Consider the following 23,510-nt stretch of genomic DNA (forward strand, 5'->3'; position numbering starts at 1 on the left):
CCTTTCTCTTTCTGTTCTATGCGGAGGCGATGAGCAGATTTTTGGTGTCACAGCAAGTTGGTCTGCAGGGCTTAGCACTCCCTATTCGGGGAGATGAGCTAGTGGACGTTGAGTTTGCCGATGACTCAGCCTTGTACTTAGAGGGCCAGGAGGCCAATCTACATAGATGTGAGCAGGCTTTGGAGACCTTTTGTTGTGCATCGAGCGCACTGATCAATTGGAGAAAGACAGTGGCTTTCTCGCTTGGTATGATCCTCTGCCAGATTGGATGCCAGGCGAGGGTTTCAAGTGGATTCCCCCAGGGACTGCAATTCGGTACTTGGGTTGTTAGGTTGGTTTGGACTTGTCCCCCGTGCAACATATTGCTCCTCTTCTCCTGTCCATCACGAGAAAGCTATTACATTGGAGCTCAGCACGACTTTCGTTGGCTGGTAGAGTAGTAGTTGCCAACCAGGTGTTGTTGGCGACTATGTGGTACATCACTTCTTGCTCGATCTTCTCGAGTTCTTGTATCAGCCAGGTAGAGAGGCTGATCAGGAACTTTCTTTGGTCAGGTCGTGACACTCAGATTGCCCGAGCCAAGGTGGCTTGGTCGGTCATCACACTTCCTTGTTCTCAGGGAGGGCTTGGGATCATTGATCCAGCACAGCAGAGCAGAGCCCTTCTTGGGAAGTTCGTAGTCAGAGGACTTCTTCCAGGAGAGGAGCCCTGGAACAAGTTCTTGCTGCAGAGGCTTCGTGCCAGGGTGCCTCAGTCAGAAGGCCCTTGGCAACCTTCGACCAGATGGATCTTTACAGAGTTGCGCCGAGTTGGTTTGAGCAAGAGACTGGAGGACCGCTTCGCTGTGAGTTTGCTTCCATCTTGGGAGCTCTTACAGCGTGGCCTGGAGCAGAGACAGCCGACGTGCACGGAGGAGCGCCTACGGTAGCCCCTCGTATGGAACCCCATGGTTAGCACTCAGAGAGGCCACTTGAATGGTAGTCGGCCTCATGTTTCTTGGGGTCCCATGGCAGCAGGTCCAACGCGCTCTCTAGGTGACTGGCTAGAGTTCAAAGGTTTGTCAGAGGAGGTGTAGGGTTTCCAGCTACAGGGCATTAGAGGGGTGCAGAGCATGTGTCAGGACATCTCAGAGTCAGTTCCAGCTGAGTGGCTCACGCCTCTCGAGCCAGTAGCACCCCCGTGGATGGGAGCCTTCACACGACTGGAGGTTCTCATTTCAGTCAGGGCCTGCTCTGAGTCTTTCTCAGCCCTATTCTTCGAGCTTCAGGGTGGGGGACGACTACGAGTTGCAGTAGAGGCCCCGCAGGTAGGAGAGTGCTGTTTTCAGAGGATCCGAGTAGTGGGCATCTGTGGGAGGACCTGCGTCATAGACCCTGACCCAGAAGTTCTTGAGACAGGACACTGGAGGCTATGGGCTTGGGAGTGTTGTCCGCTGGCACGAGTACAGTGGGATCCTAGTGAGTGGCTATGGAGGGACCCCTTCTCTTCTGCAGACCACCCAGGAGTCCCTTTCTTTCAGTACACCGTTCGACTGGGACGTCATATACTAGCAGCACAGAGAGAGGCCCTCCCCGCTACAGCACGTCATTGGCAGGAGGAGAGTCTCACAGTCGAGTTCTTGGCAGACTTTTGGGAGAGGTTGTGGGACTCCAGACAGCCGAGGCGAGTCACCTTGTTTCAGTGGCTGGTCGCACATAGAGCCACAGCAGTAGGGAGCTCGCTAGTGCATAGTGGTCTCTCGGCCACATGTGCAGCTTGTGACCATTTGGTGGAGAGTCAACGTCACTGTCTTTGGGACTGTCCCTCGGCCCAGCAGGTGTGGCTACGAGTTCTTCGGCTGATGCCTGCTCTCTCCACGGCTCGACAATACACTTGGGGGGCAGCGGTTTGGTCCACCCTCACGGGCCCGACACTTCAGTTTGAGCTATCTTCCACCAACAGGATGATAGTGATACAAGGGGGGCATCCTACACTCCAGCCTGCTACTACAGAGCTTACTCCACAGGAGTGGTGCAGTGAGAGAGAGGAGTGTTGGGAGCTCATCAGAAGCGTGGCACTTTGGTTCATTTGGCTGGCCCGCTGTTTCCGCATCTTTGAGGCTCGCCCTGTGCCACCAGCAGAGACTGTTCGTGACTTTTGGCTAGAGCTGATCCATACTCTCAGAGGACAACTTCAGGGACTACAGGGCAGCTCCGACCGCATGCGGGAGCGCCACGAGGCTTTCCTTCGACTCTGGCGCCCTGAGCCTTTCTACACCATAGTCCAGGGGGTGCTCAGATGGCACTACTGTCCACCTGTGTGGCTCTTCCCTCCTCCCATCTCTTGATTTAGCCTCACTGTATATATGCTGTTTTTTCATTGGGAGAGTCTCCCGATCATGCTTGTTCTAGCCCTCTCTTGCAGAGGTGGTTGTAGCCCTATGGGCAGTTTTCATTAACTAATAGAAGGATCTTTTTCTCGGGAAAAAAAGAAGAAAAAGGAAGCCTTTTGTATGAACCAATATATATATATATATATATATATATATATATATATATATATATATATATATATATATATATATATATATATATATATGCAAGCGAAAGTTTGTTGATCTGACAAGAACTAAATTTTATGAGCACTTTTTTAATGACAAAAACCTCAAACCATTCTTTGATGGCATGAGTATGCATGTTCCTTGCAAATAGCTATCACATGCAACCTTTCCTTAGGAATACAAAAGACTAGATTTCTTGACAAGATTCAAAAACAACAGCTGCAAACTTTGCTTGTTACCATTCTAAGTCATGCCATATTGCAACAAAGGTAAATATGATCCAGATGTTCAAGATTCTCCAATGCTGTCCTCCAAGAGGAATGTAAAGATATCTGTACAAAATCAAAATAGACATAAAATTGGTATTTTCTTTTACTCCTCTCTCTCTCTCTCTCTCTCTCTCTCTCTCTCTCTCTCTCTCTCTCTCTCTCTCTCTCTCTCTCTCTCTCTCTCTGTGTGTGGGGGCCGCGAGCAGGAGGTCTATGGCGGACAGTGAGCAGGCCCTCTCTCTCTCTCTCTCTCTCTCTCTCTCTCTCTCTCTCTCTCTCTCTCTCTCTCTCTCTCTCTCTCTCTCTCTCTCTCTCTCTCTCTCTCTCTCTCTCTCTCTCTCTCTCTCTCTCTTGCGCGCTGCTTCCCCTACGCGCTGCTCCCTGCGCGTGGCTCCCTCCCGCGCGCTGTCTCCCCTGCGCGCTGCCCCACCCCTGTGTGCTGCCCCCCCCCCCCCCCCCCCCCCCCCCCCCCCCCCCCCCCCCCGTGCGCTGCTCCCTGCACGCCAAGACGACCAGCCCATCCACTGAACACACACACCCCATCCCCATCCCCTGCCCGCTGCCCCCTGCATACACACAAGCTGAGTGTTCTCTTCCCCTTCTCCCCTCTTCTTCACAATATGAAGAGAGGGTAGCTACGAAGCCAACCATGTCTTCCCCCATCATCAAGACGCCGACACCGACAACGAAGACAACGTCCTTCATGCTCACGAATAAGAGGCTTGCACAATTGGAGAAGGACATGAAGGAATGGCGGATGGAGAGAGAAATATGGAAGGAGGAGAAAGCCAACTTCATCAAGCTATGGAACGAAGAGAAGGAGGACATGAGAGCGGAAATCCAAAATCTCAAAGAGGAGAAGGAGAGAAGGGAACGGGAGAACGAGAAGGAGAGGGAGAGATGGAGGAAAGACCAAGAAGAGATGAAGGCACAAATCGATCTCCTTCATGCTTCCCTCACATCCCTCACCCCCGAGGAAGGAGAGATTAAAGGGGAGGCTAAGGAAGCCCTCAAGGAGGAGATCACCAAAGCCCTCACCGCAAGCATTGAGGACAAATTAGAGGCCACCAAAGAAGGATGGGTCGAAGTGGTCAAAAAGAACATCAAGAAGGTAGCAAGAGAGGAAGCCCAAAAAGATGAGGTACTCATCGTACACACAACCATCGAAGAGGAGAAGATGCGACAAGCTCGCCGTCTCAATGTGCGAGTGACCGGCATCAAAGAAGAAGAAGGGTCTACACCCGAAAGCGATGGGAAAGCTTTATGCAAGAAAGTGGGATACAAGGAAGAAGAGATCCCTTTCTCCAAAGTTTGGAGAGCCGGCAAAGATCCAAAGAAAAGAGCTCTCATCCTCCAATTCGCCTCCGAGGAGTCTCGAACTTCCTTCCTCCGAAAGAGGGTCATCTTGAGAGGGATAGACGGCCCCCCGATTTATCTTGATGATGACCTCACAAAGATGCAACAAGATCACCGTCGCGCGTGCATGCCTCGAGTCCACCAAGCCCGCAAAGAAGGGAAGAAGGCAGTATATCGGGATGGTAGGGTTATCATTGATGGCAAGACCATCGCATAGGGACTCGCGGCCTATGGGACACACGAGGAGATTCATGTCACGGTTTGGAATTGCAATGGAGACCTATGGACACACCCAGAGAGACTTGAGGAGGTGATGAGAGGTCGAGACATCATTCTACTTACAGAGACACACGAGAGCCCGGAGAGAGGGTTACCACGGATACATGGATTCCAGTGGGAGTCTCTACATCGAGGATGTATGCGCCAGCACACCACTCGCGGCTCAGGAGGAGTGGCCATACTCTTTAGACAGGGGCTTCACAGCAGACTACAGATTGTTGCCCGGGACCCACAGGCCCGCTACATGTGGATTCGCCTCGAGCTCTCACGAGACAGGATCGTCTACATTGCCCTTTGCTACTTTGCTCCCACAGGCTCCAGATTCGCCCCTATTGAGCAGGAGTCACCGTACGCATGCCTCACGGAGGAGATTATGGAGTACTTCACACTGGGTGAAGTCTTCCTTATGGGAGACTTCAATGCTCGTACACGTAGTGAGCAGTGTGAGACATATGACCATGAGGACCCAGAGACACTACACACTCTAGATGAGGAGGCTACTATGAGAGACACAGCAGACAGAGCTCCAGTCACAGCTTACGGACGACATCTACTTCGACTTGGTTCCCAGCACCGTCTCGTTATTTATAACGGGATGGTCCAGTGGCCCACCTCAGGGGGCCTGACTTGTATGCCACATGGAGTTGCAGAAGGAGGGGGGAGTACAGTCGACTATATTCTGGGACCCAGGGAGGCTACACACCTTATCACATCCTTCACCATTCCACCCATACCCATCGGAGCCGACCACACATACCTCTCTTTCTCCATCACCGGAGATACCATCACACACAGCTCCACAACACACACTCCACACACCACCATCCATTTCACACATGAGCTAGCCTCTATTTACTCGGCCAAGGTCGAACATGGCCTATGTCTCCTCCACCCATCCACACCACTCTCAGTTCTCACATCACATATCTCTTCCGTTCTCCACACTTCAGCTATTAGCTCTTTTCCACACACCACTCACACAGGACGCACTCCCCCCCCCCGGGGCTATGCCTCAGAACCGCTGGTATGATGATGAGTGCAGAGAGCTATACCGACGCCTCCATGCACGGCGAGCCTTAGGAGAGATCACAGAGAGAGAGGCTAGACGGCATATGAAGACGCTGACACGCCAAAAGCGGCGAGCATTCGAAGAGGCACAGGAGCTTGAGCTATACCGCCTATTCATGAGCATGGATAGCGCGACAGCATGGCGCACCCTGCGCGAGCCACGTCCGACTACAGCTATTGAGGATCCACAGATATGGCATGATTATGCAGAGCGACTTTATGAATTGCCAGGGCAGCCTCCTATTCCACAACCACACGAGCCTCGCCCCACGTGCTCCTCCTTCTTTACAGCAGAGATGGTAGAGAGGGCCATACGCCGCATGCAGCACAGACGATCAGCTGACCATACTGGATTACAGAGTGAGCACATCATTTATGCGGCCTCCACTATAGCCCTGTTGATTGCACATGTCTTCAACCGGGCTATAGGGGAGGGCTTCCTAGAGGAGTGGACACAGCACACCATAGTGCCTATCCACAAATCTGGCGACACCCTGGACCCAGGGAACTACAGGACTATCATGATTGGCCACACGATGGCCAAGCTATATGGAGCAGTACTTGAGGCACAGCTCAGCTGCTACGCAGAGATCGAGGGTTTACGAGCTCCAAGCCAGGCAGGTTTCAGACGAGCTTTCTCCACCATTGACCACATCTTCGTTCTGCGCTGCCTCATTGATGGGACAAAGGCGCGGAAGAAGAGGCTTTACTGCTGCTTTGTGGACTTCCGCAAGGCCTTTGACACAGTCCCACGCGAGAGACTCTTCCAGCGCCTTCACAGCATTGGGGTACCAACAGAGATGATTTGGGCCATATATGCTCTCTATGAGAGGGTGACGGGTCGGGTTCGTTGCCCAGGCGGTTTTTCAGAGACCATTGCTAGCACCATTGGTGTTAAGCAAGGATGCCCACTCTCCCCGACACTCTTTGGGCTATACATCGACGAGATCTCCGACTACATACTGCGAGCAGGGGGAGAGGGGAGCGACTTGGCAGGTACTCCGGTCCACATCATGTTATATGCTGATGATATTGTGTTGATTTCAGAGTCACCCGAGGGCTTGCAACGCCATCTTGAGGCCTTGGACGAATTCAGCACACACAGGGGGTTGACTGTGAACCTTGGCAAAACCAAGGTTATGATCTTTCACACATCCAGTGCAGTGAGGAGCGCCGCCACCTTCACAGCAGCAGGAGGACAGGTTGATGTAGTCACCTCCTATGTCTACCTTGGCATCACATTCACCAGCCTACCAGGACCCTTCACTATGAGGCAGGCTGCTGTTGACAGGCTCACCCGAGGATATGCAGCTCTGGCCATGCTAGAGCGGAGGTGCCACCAGGCACACTTTCAGGAGCCCCGCACGAAGAGGTGGCTTTTCGACACCTTAGTCACCCCGGCCTTGATGTACTCGGCGGCAGTATGGGCACCAGGATTGACAGATGACCAGTGGACACAACTTGAGAGACCACAGGTATATATGATCTCACGCTTGCTCCGCAGCAAGAAGACAGTGCCACACGACATTATTAGAGCCGAGCTCGCCACACCACCTATGGTTGTAGAGGCACTATTCCAGACAGTTTGCTTCATCCAGAGGATGAGAGAGCTACCTCCTCACAGACTTACCCGTAGAGCATTTGAGGCAGCTATACAGCTATCAGAGAGTGGGCATGAGAGAGCATGGTACTCACAGGTCAGAGCATGGTTTGAGGGACACGGTCTTGACATGGAGAGCCTACCACCATTCCAGTACGACCCCCACTCACCATATGTTCACCTCTCTCGCAGTGAGAGGAACTTGGTATTGAGACAGGATCTGTGGCAGCTATACACTAGGAGAGTCTGGGAGGCACCTAGCTTGGGGACGAGGATGTCAGATTACAGAGACCAATTTCTCACCATATTGTCTGGGGGGTTCATACAGAGACCACGCTACATGGACACATATATGCCACATAGCTCACGGGTGGCGATTGGTCAGCTGAGAGTGGCTTCACACAGGTTAGAGATTGAGATCGGGAGACATACTGGTGTTCCCAAGGGGGAGCGAATCTGCAGAGCCTGCACAGAGGAGGTGGAGAGTGAGGAGCACTTTGTATGTAGATGCAGAGCATACACTGAGATCAGAGGCAGGTATGAGGCCCTATTTAGAGGACAGCCCACTCTCCGAGAGATCATGGAATCTCGAGATCAGAGACAGCTCGGACGTTTCTTACTAGAGATACAGAGCCATCGGGACACACTACTACAGCCACACACAGCTACACAGACAGAGGGGAGACAGTCGCAGCTCACAGACTTCTTTCAGAGGATTTCCGCCCCCCCCTCACCAGACACTCAGAGGGGAGTGACACTCCCACAGGCGGAGGTGAACCGAGCTAGACGACGACCATGAGTCACAGGCTACAGGGGCGCGAGCTCCCACCACCGACAGATCGAGGAGATCCGAGCCCGGGAGCGACGTGCCACTGAGGAGCGAGTGGCTCAGATGAGGGCTGACCCGACAGCTTTCATCCGGGTAGCCTTGGCACCAGACCCACCCATGTACCACATCTTACATCCCCCCATTAGTATCGGATGGAGCTAGATAGCTTGATGCATTCTCATGATTGTACTACCTTGAGCATACAGACATGCATATACCCCTAGAGATAGAGCTCCATCCCTCCTCAGATACTCCACTACCTACATTCAGTTCAGTTTTGTATCAATTTTGTTTCATTTGTCTTTCCGATAGACGGATGACATACACACAATGTACATTTGATCTGTCTCATAGGCCGATTTCGGCCTGACATAGACGTTAAAAATCTTTCTTTCTTTCTTTCTCTCTCTCTCTCTCTCTCTCTCTCTCTCTCTCTCTCTCTCTCTCTCTCTCTCTCTCTCTGGGGGCCGTGAGCAGATACGCCATCACACTAGAGCAGGTTTCGGGGCTGCAGACCTGCTCCAGAAGAGACGGGTCGCCTGAGGGGCTGGTTAATGCACACGCAGCAGCGAGCAGTGCTGCCTGCGGATACCTTACACAGGGGGTTGCAGGACTTATTGTTTACAGCCAGACAGAGGGGCAGCGAGAGGCTGTTCCTGATTATCAGAGGCGCCCATACTGGGCCGTGGCACAGGTCCTCCTCACGAGTACATGAGGGGGCAACAGGTCAGACATACAGGGAGCCTGCGGGGCTCTGGCAGATGCGAAATTGTTGCCGCGAGTTGACCCAGTAGGAGGCCGCGAGTAAGTGCGCCCGATACATCTCTTGAACAACAAAACATGGAAGCAATCTCCCCTGCACAGGACCTGGCACAAGACGCGGAAGCTGTCAATGTCTCACCTGTTTGCAAGTCGCCTGCAAAGGCAACCTTCATGCTCACAAACAAGCGGATGGCACAGATGGAGAGGGAAATGAAGGAGTGGAAAACAGAGATGGAAAGATGGTGGTAGGAGAAGGCCAACCTCCTTCAGATAGTCTTCAATGAAGGCGCACAATGGAAGGAGGAGAAAGAGAGCCTTCACGCAGAAATATAGACACTCAAAGAAGAAGTCTCAGCCCTCAAACAGGAGAACCCAAACGCCGAGATACGGACACTCAAAAAAGAAGTCTCTGCCCTTAAACAGGAACTTGTGGATAGAGTAAGCAGTGGACTAGAGGAAGGCGAATTTCAGCCCTCGGTAATAGATGAAATCAAGGAACAGGTTAGGATGATCACAGAGGAAGAGAAACTGAGTGTGGCAAAGACATCTTCATGGACCGAGCTGATAACAAGGACACAGAAAAAGGCGGACGAGGCCGAAAAATGGATTGAGGTCGCCAAGAAAGGGAAAGGTCAAGAAACCCCTTGTACACCGATGCTTATCAACATGACCCTCGAAGAGGAACAAAGAAGGCGGATGCGAGCACTACACGTGAGAGTGACCGGTCTCAAGGACATAAACAATGTGGAGAAAGAGGTCACAAGCCTTACATCCATGATGGGGATGGAGAAGCCTTTGCACACAAAGGCATGGAGGGTAGGTAAGAAAAGTGACGGCACGGGAGAGTCTTCGAAGGGGAGAGCTATCATACTACGCTTCCCCTCGTTGGAAGAGAAGAAGGAAGAGGCCTACTCTCGAAAAGACAGGTATTTTCCTCGGGGATGACCTGACTCTCTCACAGCTCACACATATGAGAGAGGTAATGCCAGAGATTACAGCGGCAAGGGAGAAGGGAAAGATAGTCTTTTACAGAGATGGACGAGTGGTGATTTTAGAGCGACGCACTGCATGACGGTGCGAGACCTATGGGACCACACTGAAGATGGCTACCTGGAATTGTAATGGGTCTATGAGGTTGGACGTGGGTGCATTTGAGGACAGTTTCAAAAACAAGGATATTCTTCTTCTTAGATACCTCATGGAAATGACGACTACACATGGATTAGCCATACTTAATGGCTTACAACGATTTCCCGAAGCAGCCGGTTTCACATGCTTTCCACACAAACATGGGGCAAGTCCAGTGGATTATGTTATGACACAACCGAGCTTTGTCCCCTGCATTCAGGATTTCACAGTGGGAGCCAGGCCAATGGGCATAGCAGTAGATCACGCTCTCTTGACACTGTCCGTTATATTTCAGTATAGTACAACCCAGACATCAGGAGGCAGGTCACACACCCGCTATACATTTACACCAGAGACTGATTTCGTTTATACAGAGCAGATCTGGGACCGTCTATTGGAAGGCACAACTGGCACAAATGGTACAGGCCTCTCAGTGGAGGAGTGCACCACTCTACTGACTGAGACACTGCATGGGGCTACATCAGTGGCATACCCACACGGTGAGCCAGGCAAGAGACGACATTCTGGGAGCAAGCCCCAGATTAGTTGGTATGATGAGGAGTGCAGAGAGATGAGAGCCCAGCTTCAGAGCGATCTTCTTTTAGGAGTCATCACTTACAGACAGTCTCGGATTGCTTTCCGACGCCTTGTGCGACGGAAGAAGCGAGCTTACCTAGCTCAGATGGAGCGAGACTTATATCAGATGTTCTTGAGTAGGGACTCAAGAGAGCATGGTGACTCTTCCATGAGCACTCCCCTCCCCAAGTGATTACTTCACCTGATGTGTGGGGCCAATATGCGACATCATTATATACAGTTCCTGGACAGGAACCCCTTCCAGACCCTACCAAGCCTTGCCCAGCTACGAGCACTTTCTTTACACCTGAGATGGTGCAAAGGGCCATCGACAGGATGAGGACCGGGAAGGCATATCATCATGACGGTCTAGTAGAGGAGCACTTTTTACATGCTAGGGATATGCTGATGGAGGTTCTCACAGTGTTGTTCAATCGTGCCATGTGTGAGGGATCACCTGAGACTTGGAGAGTGTCTAATATTGTGCCCATCTTCAACGCTGGTGACCCTAGAGAGCCTGGGAACTACCGCACTATTATGGTTGGACACACATTGGCACGGCTGTATGCATCTATTCTGGAGCAACACTTCAGTAATTGGGCAGAGGGCGAGGGTGTACGAGCAAAGGGTCAGGCCGGCTTCAGGAGGGGTTCCTCCCCTCTTGATCATATTCTGACACTCAGGGCCATCATTGAGGAGGGCAGAGCACATGGGAGACGGATCTATTGTAGCTTTGTGGATTTTCGCAAAGCATTTGACATGGTACCAAGAGCTCGATTCATGCGCAGACTGTAGAAGATGGGGGTGCCCATAGAGGTGATTTGGGGGATTATGGCTTTGTACACATCAGTGGTGGGACATGTACACACTCCAAAAGGGGTATCTGCTTTAGTTCACTCTACTATTGGAGTGAAACAGGGCTACCCATTGTCTCCTACTCTATTTGGTATGTATGTTGATGAGGTGTCTGATTACATTGACAGAAAGGGTGACAAGGGTGCCAAGCTGCCAGGGACGTGGATCCCATTGTTGCTATATGCTGATGATATTGTACTAATATCTGACTCACCAGAAGGTATGCAATGACATTCGGATGCACTACGCAGTTTTGCAGAGGATAGTGAATTGTGTGTAAACCTAGGTAAAACCAAGGTTATGGTGTTTAACACCACACCGCAATGGGTCAGGAGATTGTGGAGTATACAGATGCATACACTTACCTGGGGGTAGTCTTTACTGGGCTGAGATTTTCTTTGAGAACAGCAGCAGAGACTAGACTAACTAGAGTTGGTGCGGCTCTAGGAAGAATGGAGAGGATGTGTTCGCAGGTTCAGTTCCAGAAACCTAGGACAAAGTTATGGCTCTTTGATACTTTGGTTGCCTCTACTATGTTATATGGGGTGCAGGTTTGGGGACCTTCTATAGGCCAGGATGGTTGGAGGCGTATGGAGAAGCCCCGGGTATCTATGATCTCTCGGCTGATTAGAGCCAAGTTTTCCGTACCGCATGATATCATTCGAGCGGAATTAGTTGCCCCCCCTATGGAGATTGAGGCGCTTACCAGATCAGTCTTGTTTGTACACAGTCTGTGGGATACTACAAGAGACAGATATGCCAGGGTGGCTCTAGAGTCCTCCAGACAATTAGCTCTTAATGGGGATACATCATGCTGGTATGCACAGATGGCATCATGGTTTCAGACACATGGTTTCACCATGGAGAGGTTGCCTCCTTTTCAATACTCTCTACAGGCACCCTTGAGGTCTCTGACACGGGTAGAGATTAATAGACTCATTCGTCAGAATCTGATCCAGCTGGACACGAGGAGGACATGGATAGAGCCGTTACAGGAGTTGGGCACAAAGATGGCTTTCTATAGAGAGCATCTTCTCCACCTCACGGGGGATGGGTTTGTGATTGGACCTAGCTATATGGACACGCATCTTTCGCATGGTTTGCGTTGTGCCATTGGCCAGATACGCACGTCCTCACATCAGCTCGAGATTGAGACTGACAGATTCAGAGGGACACCAGCAGATAGCAGGATATGCCGTTTTCACTGTCTATTCAGAGAAGGTTTTGGGCCTCTATCTAGGGTCATGAGTTATGAGGATCAAAGATGTCTTGGGCTATATCTACTTGAGTTACAGAGGCATAGAGAAACTTTACTGAGGAGAGCTGAAGAAGACATCCCGAGAGACAGATCACAGATTTCTTTACACTAGATATTGTACACCCAGAAGAACAGACAGAGGAGCAGCCAACGGTCGAGAGGTCTACCGGCAGTACTGGCATTCTCATAGACCGAGCATTGGAGCTAGGGAGATCTAGACGACCCTGATGGAAAAGAGGAGCTACACAGTTTCGAAGGAGGCTATGGCAAAGGATTCAAGCCATACTCTTTCGTCGTCCAGAGTGCAGATGAAGATGGATCTCTACTCCCCTCCCATATTGTCTTCACATTGTACTGCTTAGTTTAGGATCCCGCAATATATATATTTTGTTATCCTAGTTTAATTTATTTTGTTAATCTGACTTTGTATCAGATACACCACATTGTAACTTTCTGGTCTCATAGGTCACTTTGGCCTTTTGAAGACGTTAATATAACATTTCATTTCATTTCTCTCTCTCTTTTTCACAATAATTAAAGTGGTTTTAGAGTACTTAAAGCGTTGCCAAGTGTGTAGATTGTAGGTATCTCTCTCTTTCCATCTGGTCCGTCGTCGGAAGAAATTATAGTGGTACCAAAGCAGAGACTGCTTCCTTGCCCTCTGCAAATCGAAGCACGATCCTACCAATATCGATGCACGTGTTACAGGCTTGGACACTCCACGAAAGAAATCAATAGCAACACGAACAGAAACAACAAAATCACTTAACTTTGAGAGAGAGAGAGAGAGAGAGAGAGAGAGAGAGAGAGAGAAATGAAATGAAATGTTACATTAACATCTTCAAAAGGCCAAAGTGACCTATGAGACCAGAAAGTTACAATGTGGTGGATCTAATACAAAGTCTTAGTAACAAAAATAAGAATACTATGGAATCCTAAGCTGCCAGATGTGAGACTAGCTAGCTAGCTGGGTTAGCTTAATCACAGCAAATCCAACATCGATCGCTCGTGGATCTCATCAATCTCCTCCATGGTCAGTAGTCTGACCGAGCGTCGTGCATTGTCGGCCAAAGTGATCCGAATCCTCTGATGCAACCTCCGTCGATACTGTGTAGTCCTCCGCAGTCGTGGGCATCTGGATCTCCCCAGCTCAGTCCCTCAATAGATCAATGTGCCTCTGGTGCGAGGCGAGTGTGGGCTCTGTTGTGGTAGTAGCTCCTCCTGGTATCCAATGTCTCCTCTAAAGAAGTTTGTGATTTGTCTCTGAGGGTGGCTAGCCTCTCCTCTCATCAGGCTCTCTCTATGTCTGCGCAACTCCAGCAAAAACAAACCCAAGCATCTCTGGTCCTCGTACCCCATGACTCTAGAGAGTGGTCCAAAGCCCTCTCTGAACAAGTAGTGAAAGCGGCCTCGTATCTCGTAGTAGACTTGGCAGCATGACGGAGTTCCACACCCAAAAACACTCGCCCCAAAGACTGGCGCCCCTTTCCGTATTGCTTTATTATTATACTCGCAACAGTACAACTCCCGAGGGTCCTCTTCTCTTAGAGCCTGCATCCACATGCCCTCCAGAGTGAGGCCTTGGGTTCCTTATGAACATTACAAGGGTTTCCTAAAAGCAAAGCCCAAAAGCACTTCACCTAAAAGCTTTAAACCCCAAAAGCTAGCGCTGAAACCGGCTCAAAATGGCCAACGCTTTTTGCGAAAATCTGTACAACATGCCACGTGGCATCCTCAGCGCAAAACGCAGAAAATCCGTACAATATTGCCACGTCATTGTCCGTATTGCTTGCCATGTCATCATGTCAGCGCGTTTTACGGAAATCAGCCGCAAACTTGAAGCTTCTGGTTTTTAGGATTTTAGGCCCCTTGGCTTGTGCTCCATAAGTTCTTTCAGTTGGATGGCTCAGTTTCTTTTGTCCACTCGGCCATTTCTCTTCCAATTGGAAATGCTACGTCATCACTTTGTGACATCCCTCCCCTTGAAAAATTTGTAATAGTCCTCGATTACACCAACAAAAACAGCCAAAGGACAAAAACTTTCTTCAATAGACACTGACTCTATGTACTCATGCACCAAACTCCCCAACAACACTTCTTCCACTCCACGACAACAAGCTTCGAGCTCTTCCCAAACCCTAAATAGGCATCTTTATTTTAGCTCCTCAACAGATGGCTGAGTACAGGACTCAGGTAGATGCTATAAGTGTGGTCGTAGAGAACACACCTTCAAGGAATGTAACCAAACCATCCATCCTACCCCACCCAGTAACATTCTTGTCAAATGACAGAACACTCAGGACAACGACAACAACAACAAGAAGAAGCCTCCCCCTTCTGTAGGATTGATCCCAAACCTCGTCGAAGAGCATCACAGCCTTGTAGAGCCTAGGTTAGTAAAAAACTTCATTTCCACCAACATGGCCGCCCGCCTTGGCATTCAAAGATGAGCAAAGGGCAACCCCATTGAAGTCCAGATGGTGAATGGAACTTATGGTTCTACTACACCCTTAGTGGGCTCATGCTGAGTCTACGTCCAAGGATTTCTAGATGCTGTGGAACTAGCAGGTTGTGATGTTTTGTTAGGGATGCCCTGGTTCCATAAGTATGATACCCGTCTTCACGCCCGCGATTGAGAGATCCTCCTCACTAGAGACAAACACATAAAATTGGATGTAAAATTTCAGGGCTAATTTGTACCCCTTGTATCTGCTTGTTCCGTCAAGAAATTAATAAAGAGACCTCGTTTTGTTTACATCATTTATGCAAACTCTAATTCTACACATGCATCTATTCCTTTATCCACTGAAGATCAAAGTCATCTACACTTCTTACAAGAGTACGCTAATTGTTTTGAAGAACCCTTGTTTGGGCTATTGCCACCAGTATGACCTAAAGATCGTGAAATTCCACTCATTCTTGGTTCCCCCATCCCAACAAGCCACCCAAATTTTCCCGCTTAGTTTTATGCTCGGCTCACATCGACCAGCTTAGGCCCCCATAGTAGATATCTTTGTAATGTTGTTAGGTTATTTTGTTATTCTGACATTGTAGCAGATCCACCACTTTGTAGCAGATCCACCACTTTGTAACTTTCGGGTCTCATAGGTCATTATGGCCTTTTGAAGACGTTAATATAGCATTTCATTTCATGTTCATTTCTCTCTCTCTCATATCAAGTTCAATTATTGCAATTCTTGTTCATGTGTTGCTATTGATTTCTCGCTTGGTTGTGCAAGCATGTTACAATTGAAGATTCTGATTTTAGTGGAAGATGGCAACAACTACAAACCGGTAAATCTTCCCTTATTTTATCAAGAATGATATTTTTATTTCCATCGAGCCCTCTGTGGCGTGTTCACTTAGGAAAAAAGTAATGGATGAAGCACATGCTTCTTCTTACGTAAAGCATAAAGGCATAATATCCACAACACAAGCATTAGAAAGATATTTTTACTAGCCAACACTACGAGCTGGCAAAGATTAATATGTTGATTGTGTTGCATGCCAGAAGACTAAGTATGATCGCCATAAAACTCATGGCTTACTTCAGCACCTACCGATACCCAAAGTACCTTAAAAAAGTATTGCCATGGATTTTATTATGGATCTTCCTCAAGCAAAAATTGGAAATGATGCAATAATTATCTTGATGCCCTACAATTGAGGACAATTGTAGAAGCCAGAGGGATGTAATAATTTTGGCTAACACTGTAAATGAATAAAAATGTTTATTGTGCACATAGAACTATTATGAATTTGTGTGCCATCAAGAAAATTGATCGATGTCCGGATACTAGGATAAGGAGAACATTAGCCGGATGCAGTGCAGAACGCACACATGAGAAAGATGGTGTCCCTAGATTTCAAAATTATTATTTTTTCGCCACGCGTGGAAAATGACGGATCGGACAAAAATTGTGTGTATAAAATGATCTCCTTGGAATATCTTGTCCTTGGTGCACAAAATAGGAGGAACCTTTTTGCCACCCTCAACAATCTCAAATGGTGCCTTTCCCGTCCAAGTGTGAACTACGTTGTTATAGGGAAACTCCACCAAGTTAATGCTTCTGCCACTAGTACTTATTTTCAAAAATATATAAGAAGTCTAAAGCCACTGAGTTGGTAATCTCTGGCTGTCCATCGATCTGCGAATAAAAAGAAGAGAAAATTTGAACATAGTGCCCACATTCTCACACACTACACTCCAAAACAAGGCATCTAGAGACAGACGTTGGCACTGGCTTTCAATCCGTTTTGAGGTGGTGGTGGGGGAGAGAGAGAAGAAGAAGAAGAAGAAGAAGAAGAGAGAGAGAGAGAGAGAGAGAGAGAGAGAGAGAGAGAGAGAAGAAGAAGAAGAAGAAGAAGAAGAAGAATAAGGCGACTATAGATTAAAGAGAAGAAGAATAAAACATACCTTCCAAAATTTCAAGGGTACTCTGTTGTACACGGGCTGAAACTCCCTCGGCATACACCCTCCCTTTTTGCCGAAAGGTTGTGCCAACAAACCGGTAAAGGGGGGTCTCTATCTAAAATAGTAGACTTAGGCATCCCACGTAGCCGAAAGATGTGCAAGATAAACAACTTTGCCAAATGATTGGCCTTCATTGTCTTCTTCGCTCGTACAAAATGACCCTATTTGCTGACTCTATCCACGATAGTCCAAATACCATCATGCCCACTTCGAGTCTTGGGAAGATTAAAAAAAACAATCATTGCTATACTCTCCAAGGTCAATCCGGAATCAATAAAGGCTGTACGAGTCCTATCACTTTATGCTTGTCATACTTCATTTTCTAAAATACCAAACAAGTACGCACAAACTCATCCACATCCTTCTTGAGCTCTTGCCAATAGAAGCATCTATCAACACCTTCAGCGTCGCCTCTATGCCCCTGTGCCCAATAAAAGGAGGATTGTGACACTCCGTCAAAACCCTCTGCATCAAACCACGTGTCACACACAACATGGTCTTTCCCACAGAGAATAGCCTAAAATTGTCTCCCCACTCTCCAAGATCTAAGCAAAATCCAGGATTGTAGCATACTGCTCTCGCAATCGCATCAAAATCTTGATGATGCACTCATGTAACAACAAATATATGTGGCTTGCCAGACAACGCATCTGCCACTAGAGCATAGTGCTCACTTTTGTGCTATAGGCTCCTCACCCTGTACCTACCCATACATGATATCCTACAGACATTTTGGTACATATAATTTTGTTCTCAATGTTAAAGGCTCCGTCCCTCTGTCACCCCATGTAGACATCTAGTCTTCCTAGTCTCCTACCTCTATTCACTCAGTTTGTAGTTATTAATTCATTTTGTACCTTTCTCCTTTTTTTTCTAGGTAGCTAAAGCCTAGAGGACGCACATGTCACACGTATATAGATTGGTCTCATGGGCCGCTTTCGGCCTCTAGGAGACTTCAAAAAATCTTTCTTTCATTCTCTCTCAGATTTCAAACAAACACAAGCTCACAGATTAAAGAGGACAAGATGGATGCAAAATTACACACTATGGAGAAAAGACATAAAAAAACCTCATCAATCTAAATAACAAGATAGTGGAGAACAGCATTAGCACCACGCATATAGGCCCTTGGAACAGATCCCCAAGTTGGAGGCGGCCTACGAGAAGAAGACTGCAATGCAATAAAAAATTCAGCTACTAAAGGGCGTGCTTATGCTACTATAAGATCGCCAACCTCCTGTAAAGAGAGGGAAACCCCCCACGTTGATTCGTAGGCCATAAAAGAGATCGCCTGAGAATTGTCCAAAACCATGGATGGAAGGAACACGGAAGGCATCACTGGACGTACTCAAAATAAAGCAAGGACGAAGTGAGGTAAGAGACACCGGGATTAGACATTACGAATAAACACCACACTCGAGAAGGCTAAGATGTGACACAAAAGAAACTTAACATCCAGGCCACCAGCATCTCTGAGAATCAAGAAGACAATAGCAGGGAGTTATGCATTAAACTCTTAAAAAACCTTTGTAAGGCCATGGAGAATAGGCAGAGACCCACAAAAAAGGATGATTGTTGTGCAATCAAAGATGCGGCAAACAAAGCAACATTCATAAAGAATAGGATGGTGCTTAAAGGGCCAGTATCAGCAAGAAACTTTTGCAGATCATTATGGAAACACACCCAAAGATATAAGAGAAAATGAAGGGGAGAGCTATTGTCATCTTGGCCATAGGTGCAAGGTCTTCAAAGGGGGTCGGTTAATAGATAGAGGACATGAAAGTTTAAAGAGGGACAACATGATGGCAGAGAACCTCTTGAGGAATATGGAGCAAGGCCACTCTTAAGGGAGCTGAAAATAAAATGAAAGCAATGTCACAAAGCACGAGTGCACAATGGTGTTAATGTACTAAATAAATGAAATCCTTATCTCAAGCCCAACAGAAGAGGGAAAGAAAGAACAATTGAGTCAACACCAAACTAGGGACTTGAAGATGGGCTAGTTGCCCCCCTTTTTCAGGATAACCTTTAAATCTTGGGAAAGAGTTACAAGCACACAAATGGAAATGTGGATTTCAACAGTTCTATTCTGAAATGCTCTTGCACACTGATAAGAATCTGCTGGATAGACAGAGCCCTTAGTCTGTTTGGTTAGTCTGTTTGGTTAAATGGCAAGAGATCAATCGAAAGAAAAAACCTCTGTATTGTAAGGGCCTCTGCCCCATTCAAAAGAATCTAGACTATCTAATTTGGATCTAGATGGACCGATAACTTTGGTTATGAGGCACTACACTCTATCTATGGGAAACACAGTTTCGTTGGTGTGTTTCTGAGTCTGGTTAATGTGTAGATTGAAAACATGCTCCCACATGAGAGCCTTCTACTGCGCCTGCTTCCTGCAGAAAGAATACCTATGAAAGACAACAAGATGAGCTATATTCGAGTTCTATGTAGCCCTTGTCCATCAAGCTAGATATGATCAAATCTTGAAGCCAGCACTTTACAACTAGTTTCCCCAGACAAGCATCCTCAATTGGACATGATGCCTTAATATGTGCCTCAGATAGGCAGGAAAACAAGTACTATGTACTCTGATCACCCAAAACTTCGACTAGCATTTGGAGCCTACTGAAATAATTTGTCTGCTGCTACTTCTCTAGAGATTTTACAATTGCAGCGAACATAGTTCTGCAGGGCTACTAATGTGTACTTTAGCTCAATATGTCAGTAAACAATAATCCTGACCAACCTAACAAGCCAACGATTGTAGGATGCATGCCAGCTCTTCCAAAATCCCTCGAGGTCATAGCAGTTGTTGATGCAATGTGGCATGTTTTCTACAGCCTCAACGCCACCCACCTTTAAAACAAAAATAAAAATTTGTATTTATCAACTGCAACAGAAGCACAACATAAATCATATACAAGACATATACCAAGGCCCAAAATCTGAAGAATCTCCAGATGAGAAGAAACTTGAGCCACATAAAGTTCAGCACCTTCAAAAAAATTCAAAACATGAACAACTTAATATGTCATAGCTGAAAAATTCCGCCCAAATTTGAAGAATTTCCAGATGAGAAGAAACTCGACCCACTTAAAGTTCAGCACCTCAAAAAATTTCAAAACGTGAACAACTTAATATATCAGAGCTGAAAAATTCCGTATTGTCGGCTAGATCTTTAAGGTCTCTTGGGATAGTTTCCTACGACGTTAAAACTCTCTCCTCCTCCTCCTCCTCCTCCTCCTCCTCCTCTCTCTCTCTCTCTCTCTCTCTCTCTCTCTCTCTCACCCAAGAGTGGTAGATTGGTTATGCCATTTCCCTCTTGAATAACAGGTCTTGAGTTCAACTTCTCGTCGGATAGATCTTTAAGGTCTCTTGGGATAGTTTCCTACGACGTTTAAACTTAAAACTCTCTTCTTCTCGGGTGTGGGTGTGTGTGTGTGTGTGTGTGTGTGTGTGTGTGTGTGTGCTAATAAAAAGAGGAAAATGGTATAACCTTTCTATCACCCAAGAGTGGTAGATTGGTTATGCCATTTCCCTCTTGAATAGCAAGTCTTGAGTTCAATTTCTCGTCGGCTAGATCTTTGAGATAGTTTCCTACGACATTAAAACTCTCTTCTTCTTCTTCTTCTTCTTCTTCTCTCTCTCTCTCGTCGGCTAGATCTTTAAGGTCTCTTGGGGTAGTTTCCTACGACGTTAAATCTCTCTTCTTCTTCTTCTTCTTCTTCTTCTTCTCTCTCTCTCTCTCTACGACGTTAAAACTCTCTTCTTCTTCTTCTTCTCTTCTTCTTCTTCTTCCTACGGCCAACTCCCAAACGGTATTTTATGATACCTCGGAGGAGATGCTTAGAGAGATGGATATATTGGAGATGGGGCTTGACAGACACTCACAGGATAGAGAGCACACAGAGTATGGGAGATATCTCATGGAGATGACAACCACGCATGGTCTGGCCATACTTAATGGTCTAGAGATTTTTCCTTTGTCTGGGGGATTCACATGCTTTCCACACAGACATGGGGCCAGTACAGTGGACTATGTCATGACTTCACCGAGCTTCATCTCTAATATTCAGGATCTCAGTGTGGGTCCTAGGCCTCTTGGAGTAGCAGTGGACCATGCTCTCCTGACTTTTTCAGTCTCTTTCCAGTATAGTGCCTCTCAAACACCACCACGAAGGATTGCACACACACGGTATACTTTTACACCAGAGACGGATTCAATTTATGTGGAAGAGATTTAAAAACAGATGTGGGCAGCCGAGCCTGTAAATACAGTGGAGGAGATCACCACTTTATTGACGGAGATCTTGCATGGGGTAGCAGCAGAGGCATACCCACACACTCAACTAGATCAGAGAAGACGTTCTGGGAACATGCCTCAGAATAGTTGGTATGATGAGGAGTGCAGAGAGCTGAGAGTTCAGATTCAGAGCGAGCTTATACTTGGAGTCATTACATATAGACAGTCTCGGATTGCCCTTCGGCGTTTAGTGCGACGGAAGAAGCGGGCCTTTTTAGCCCAGATGGAACGTGATTTGTATCAGCTCTTTTTGAGTCGAGATTCAGGTGAGGCCTGGCGTCTCTTCCACGAGCACTCACCTCCTCCAGTGATTACCTCTCCCGAGATTTGGGGTCAGTATGCAGCATCATTATATACAGTACCTAGGCAACCACCATTACCAGACCCTCTAGAGCCATGTCCAGCCACTAGTACCTTCTTTACCACTGAGATGGTGAAGAACGCCATTGACAGGATGAGGACTAGGAGAGCATATGATCATGATGGTTTGGTCGCAGAGCACTTGATACATGCTAGAGATTTACTGTCAAAGGTTCTTGCGCGGTTGTTTAACCGTGTCATGTGTGAGGGACTACCCGAGTCCTGGAGATTATCTACTATTGTACCTCTCTTCAAGGCAAGGGACCCCACGGTGCCAGGGAACTACCGTACTATTATGATAGGGAACACATTGGCACGTTTGTGACTCGTCCGAGCTACATGGACACTCATTTGTCTCATGGTCTGCGATGTGCTATTGGTCAGATTCGCACATCCTCACACCAACTGGAGATTGAGACGGGTAGATTCAGAGGGATACCACCGGAGTCTAGGATATGTCAACTATGCGGTAGAGAGCCAGAGACAGAGCTACACTACATATGCCACTGCACTTTGTATTATGAGATACGAGGGCGCTTCCATTGCTTATTCAGGGAGGGTTTTGGACCCCTAGATAGAGTCATGAGGTATCAGGATCAGAGATGCCTTGGCTTATATCTACTTGAGCTACAATGACATAGAGATAGTCTGTTCAGGAGACATGGAGTACGACAGCCACAAAGACAGATCACAGACTTCTTTGGATCGAGGGAGCCAAGAGACTAACCACCAGCACAGGGTTGTACCCGCATTCATACCAGAGGCACCCTCATTGACAGGGCGACTGAGCTCGGGAGATCGAGACGACCACGACCAAGACGTAGGAGCACACTCCATCGACGGAGACTCCAGCAGAGGATCACAGGCATTCTAGCACGACACCCAGATTGTCATTGAGGGCCTACTCTACATTTTCACATTTCACATTTCACATTTCACTCTTCATTTTCAGTTTTCATTTTTTACTTTCAGTACTTTTTGTACTTGTACTTCAGACATTGTATTAGATTCACCACTTTGTATCTGATGGTCTCATAGGTCATTTTGGCCTTTTGAAGACATTAATATGTCATTTCATTGCATTTCATCTCTCTCTCTCTCTCTCTCTCTCTCTCTCTCTCTCTCTCTCTCTCTCTCTCTCTCTCTCTCTCTCTCTCTCTCTCTCTCTCTTTCCTACAGAGCCATGTCCACCTACGAGCACCTTCTTTACCACTGAGATGATAAAGAGAGCCATTGACAGGATGAGGACCAAGAGGGCTTACGATCATGACGGTCTAGTAGCGGAGCACTTTATACATGCTAGGGATATGCTGATGGAGGTTCTTGCAGTGTTGTTCAATCGTGCCATGTGTGAGGGATTACCTGAGACTTGGAGGTTGTCTACTATTGTGCCTATATTCAAGGCAGGTGATCCTACAGAGCGTGGAAATTACCGCACTATTATGGTTGGACACACACTGGCACGATTGTATGCATCCATTATTGAGCAGCAGTTGAGTAACTGGGCAGAGGGTGAGGGTGTACGGGCAAAGGGACAGGCAGGTTTCAGGAGGGGTTTCTCCACTCTTGACCATATTCTGACACTCAGAGCTATCATTGAGGAGGGCAGGTCACATGGGAGACGGATTTATTGTAGCTTTGTGGATTTCCGCAAAGCATTTGACATGGTACCGAGAGCTCGACTGATGCGCAGACTGCAGGAGATGGGGGTGCCCACAGTGTTGATTTGGGGGATTATGGCTTTATACAGATCAGTGATGGGACATGTACGCACCCCAGAGGGGATATCTGACTTAGTTCACTCCACTATCGGGGTGAAACAGGGTTGCCCATTGTCTCCTACTCTATTTG

General features: G+C 47.7%; 1 protein-coding gene across 4 annotated transcripts in view; it reads right to left on the minus strand.

Annotated features, from left to right (window-relative positions):
- LOC147431039 (MBOAT (membrane bound O-acyl transferase) family protein) overlaps positions 1 to 23,510 on the minus strand; it is a 152,155-nt gene that overhangs the window by 45,824 nt on the left and 82,821 nt on the right. For all 4 annotated transcript variants that reach the window (XR_015185668.1, XR_015185669.1, XR_015185667.1 and 1 more), the window contains exons 12-14: positions 19,929 to 19,991; positions 19,743 to 19,852; positions 2,779 to 2,871 (exon numbers count right to left, since the gene is read on the minus strand). Coding sequence is in view for 1 of the 4 variants with exons in the window: in XM_086493585.1 (XP_086349711.1) it covers positions 2,779 to 2,871; positions 19,743 to 19,852; positions 19,929 to 19,991 (266 nt within the window). In the remaining 3 variants the exon portion in view is untranslated. The remainder of the gene's footprint in view (positions 1 to 2,778; positions 2,872 to 19,742; positions 19,853 to 19,928; positions 19,992 to 23,510) is intronic.

The sequence above is a fragment of the Adiantum capillus-veneris genome, chromosome 21, assembly GCF_014529385.1.
Source record: "Adiantum capillus-veneris isolate H3 chromosome 21, ASM1452938v2, whole genome shotgun sequence".
Classification (NCBI taxonomy): Eukaryota; Viridiplantae; Streptophyta; class Polypodiopsida; order Polypodiales; family Pteridaceae; genus Adiantum; species Adiantum capillus-veneris.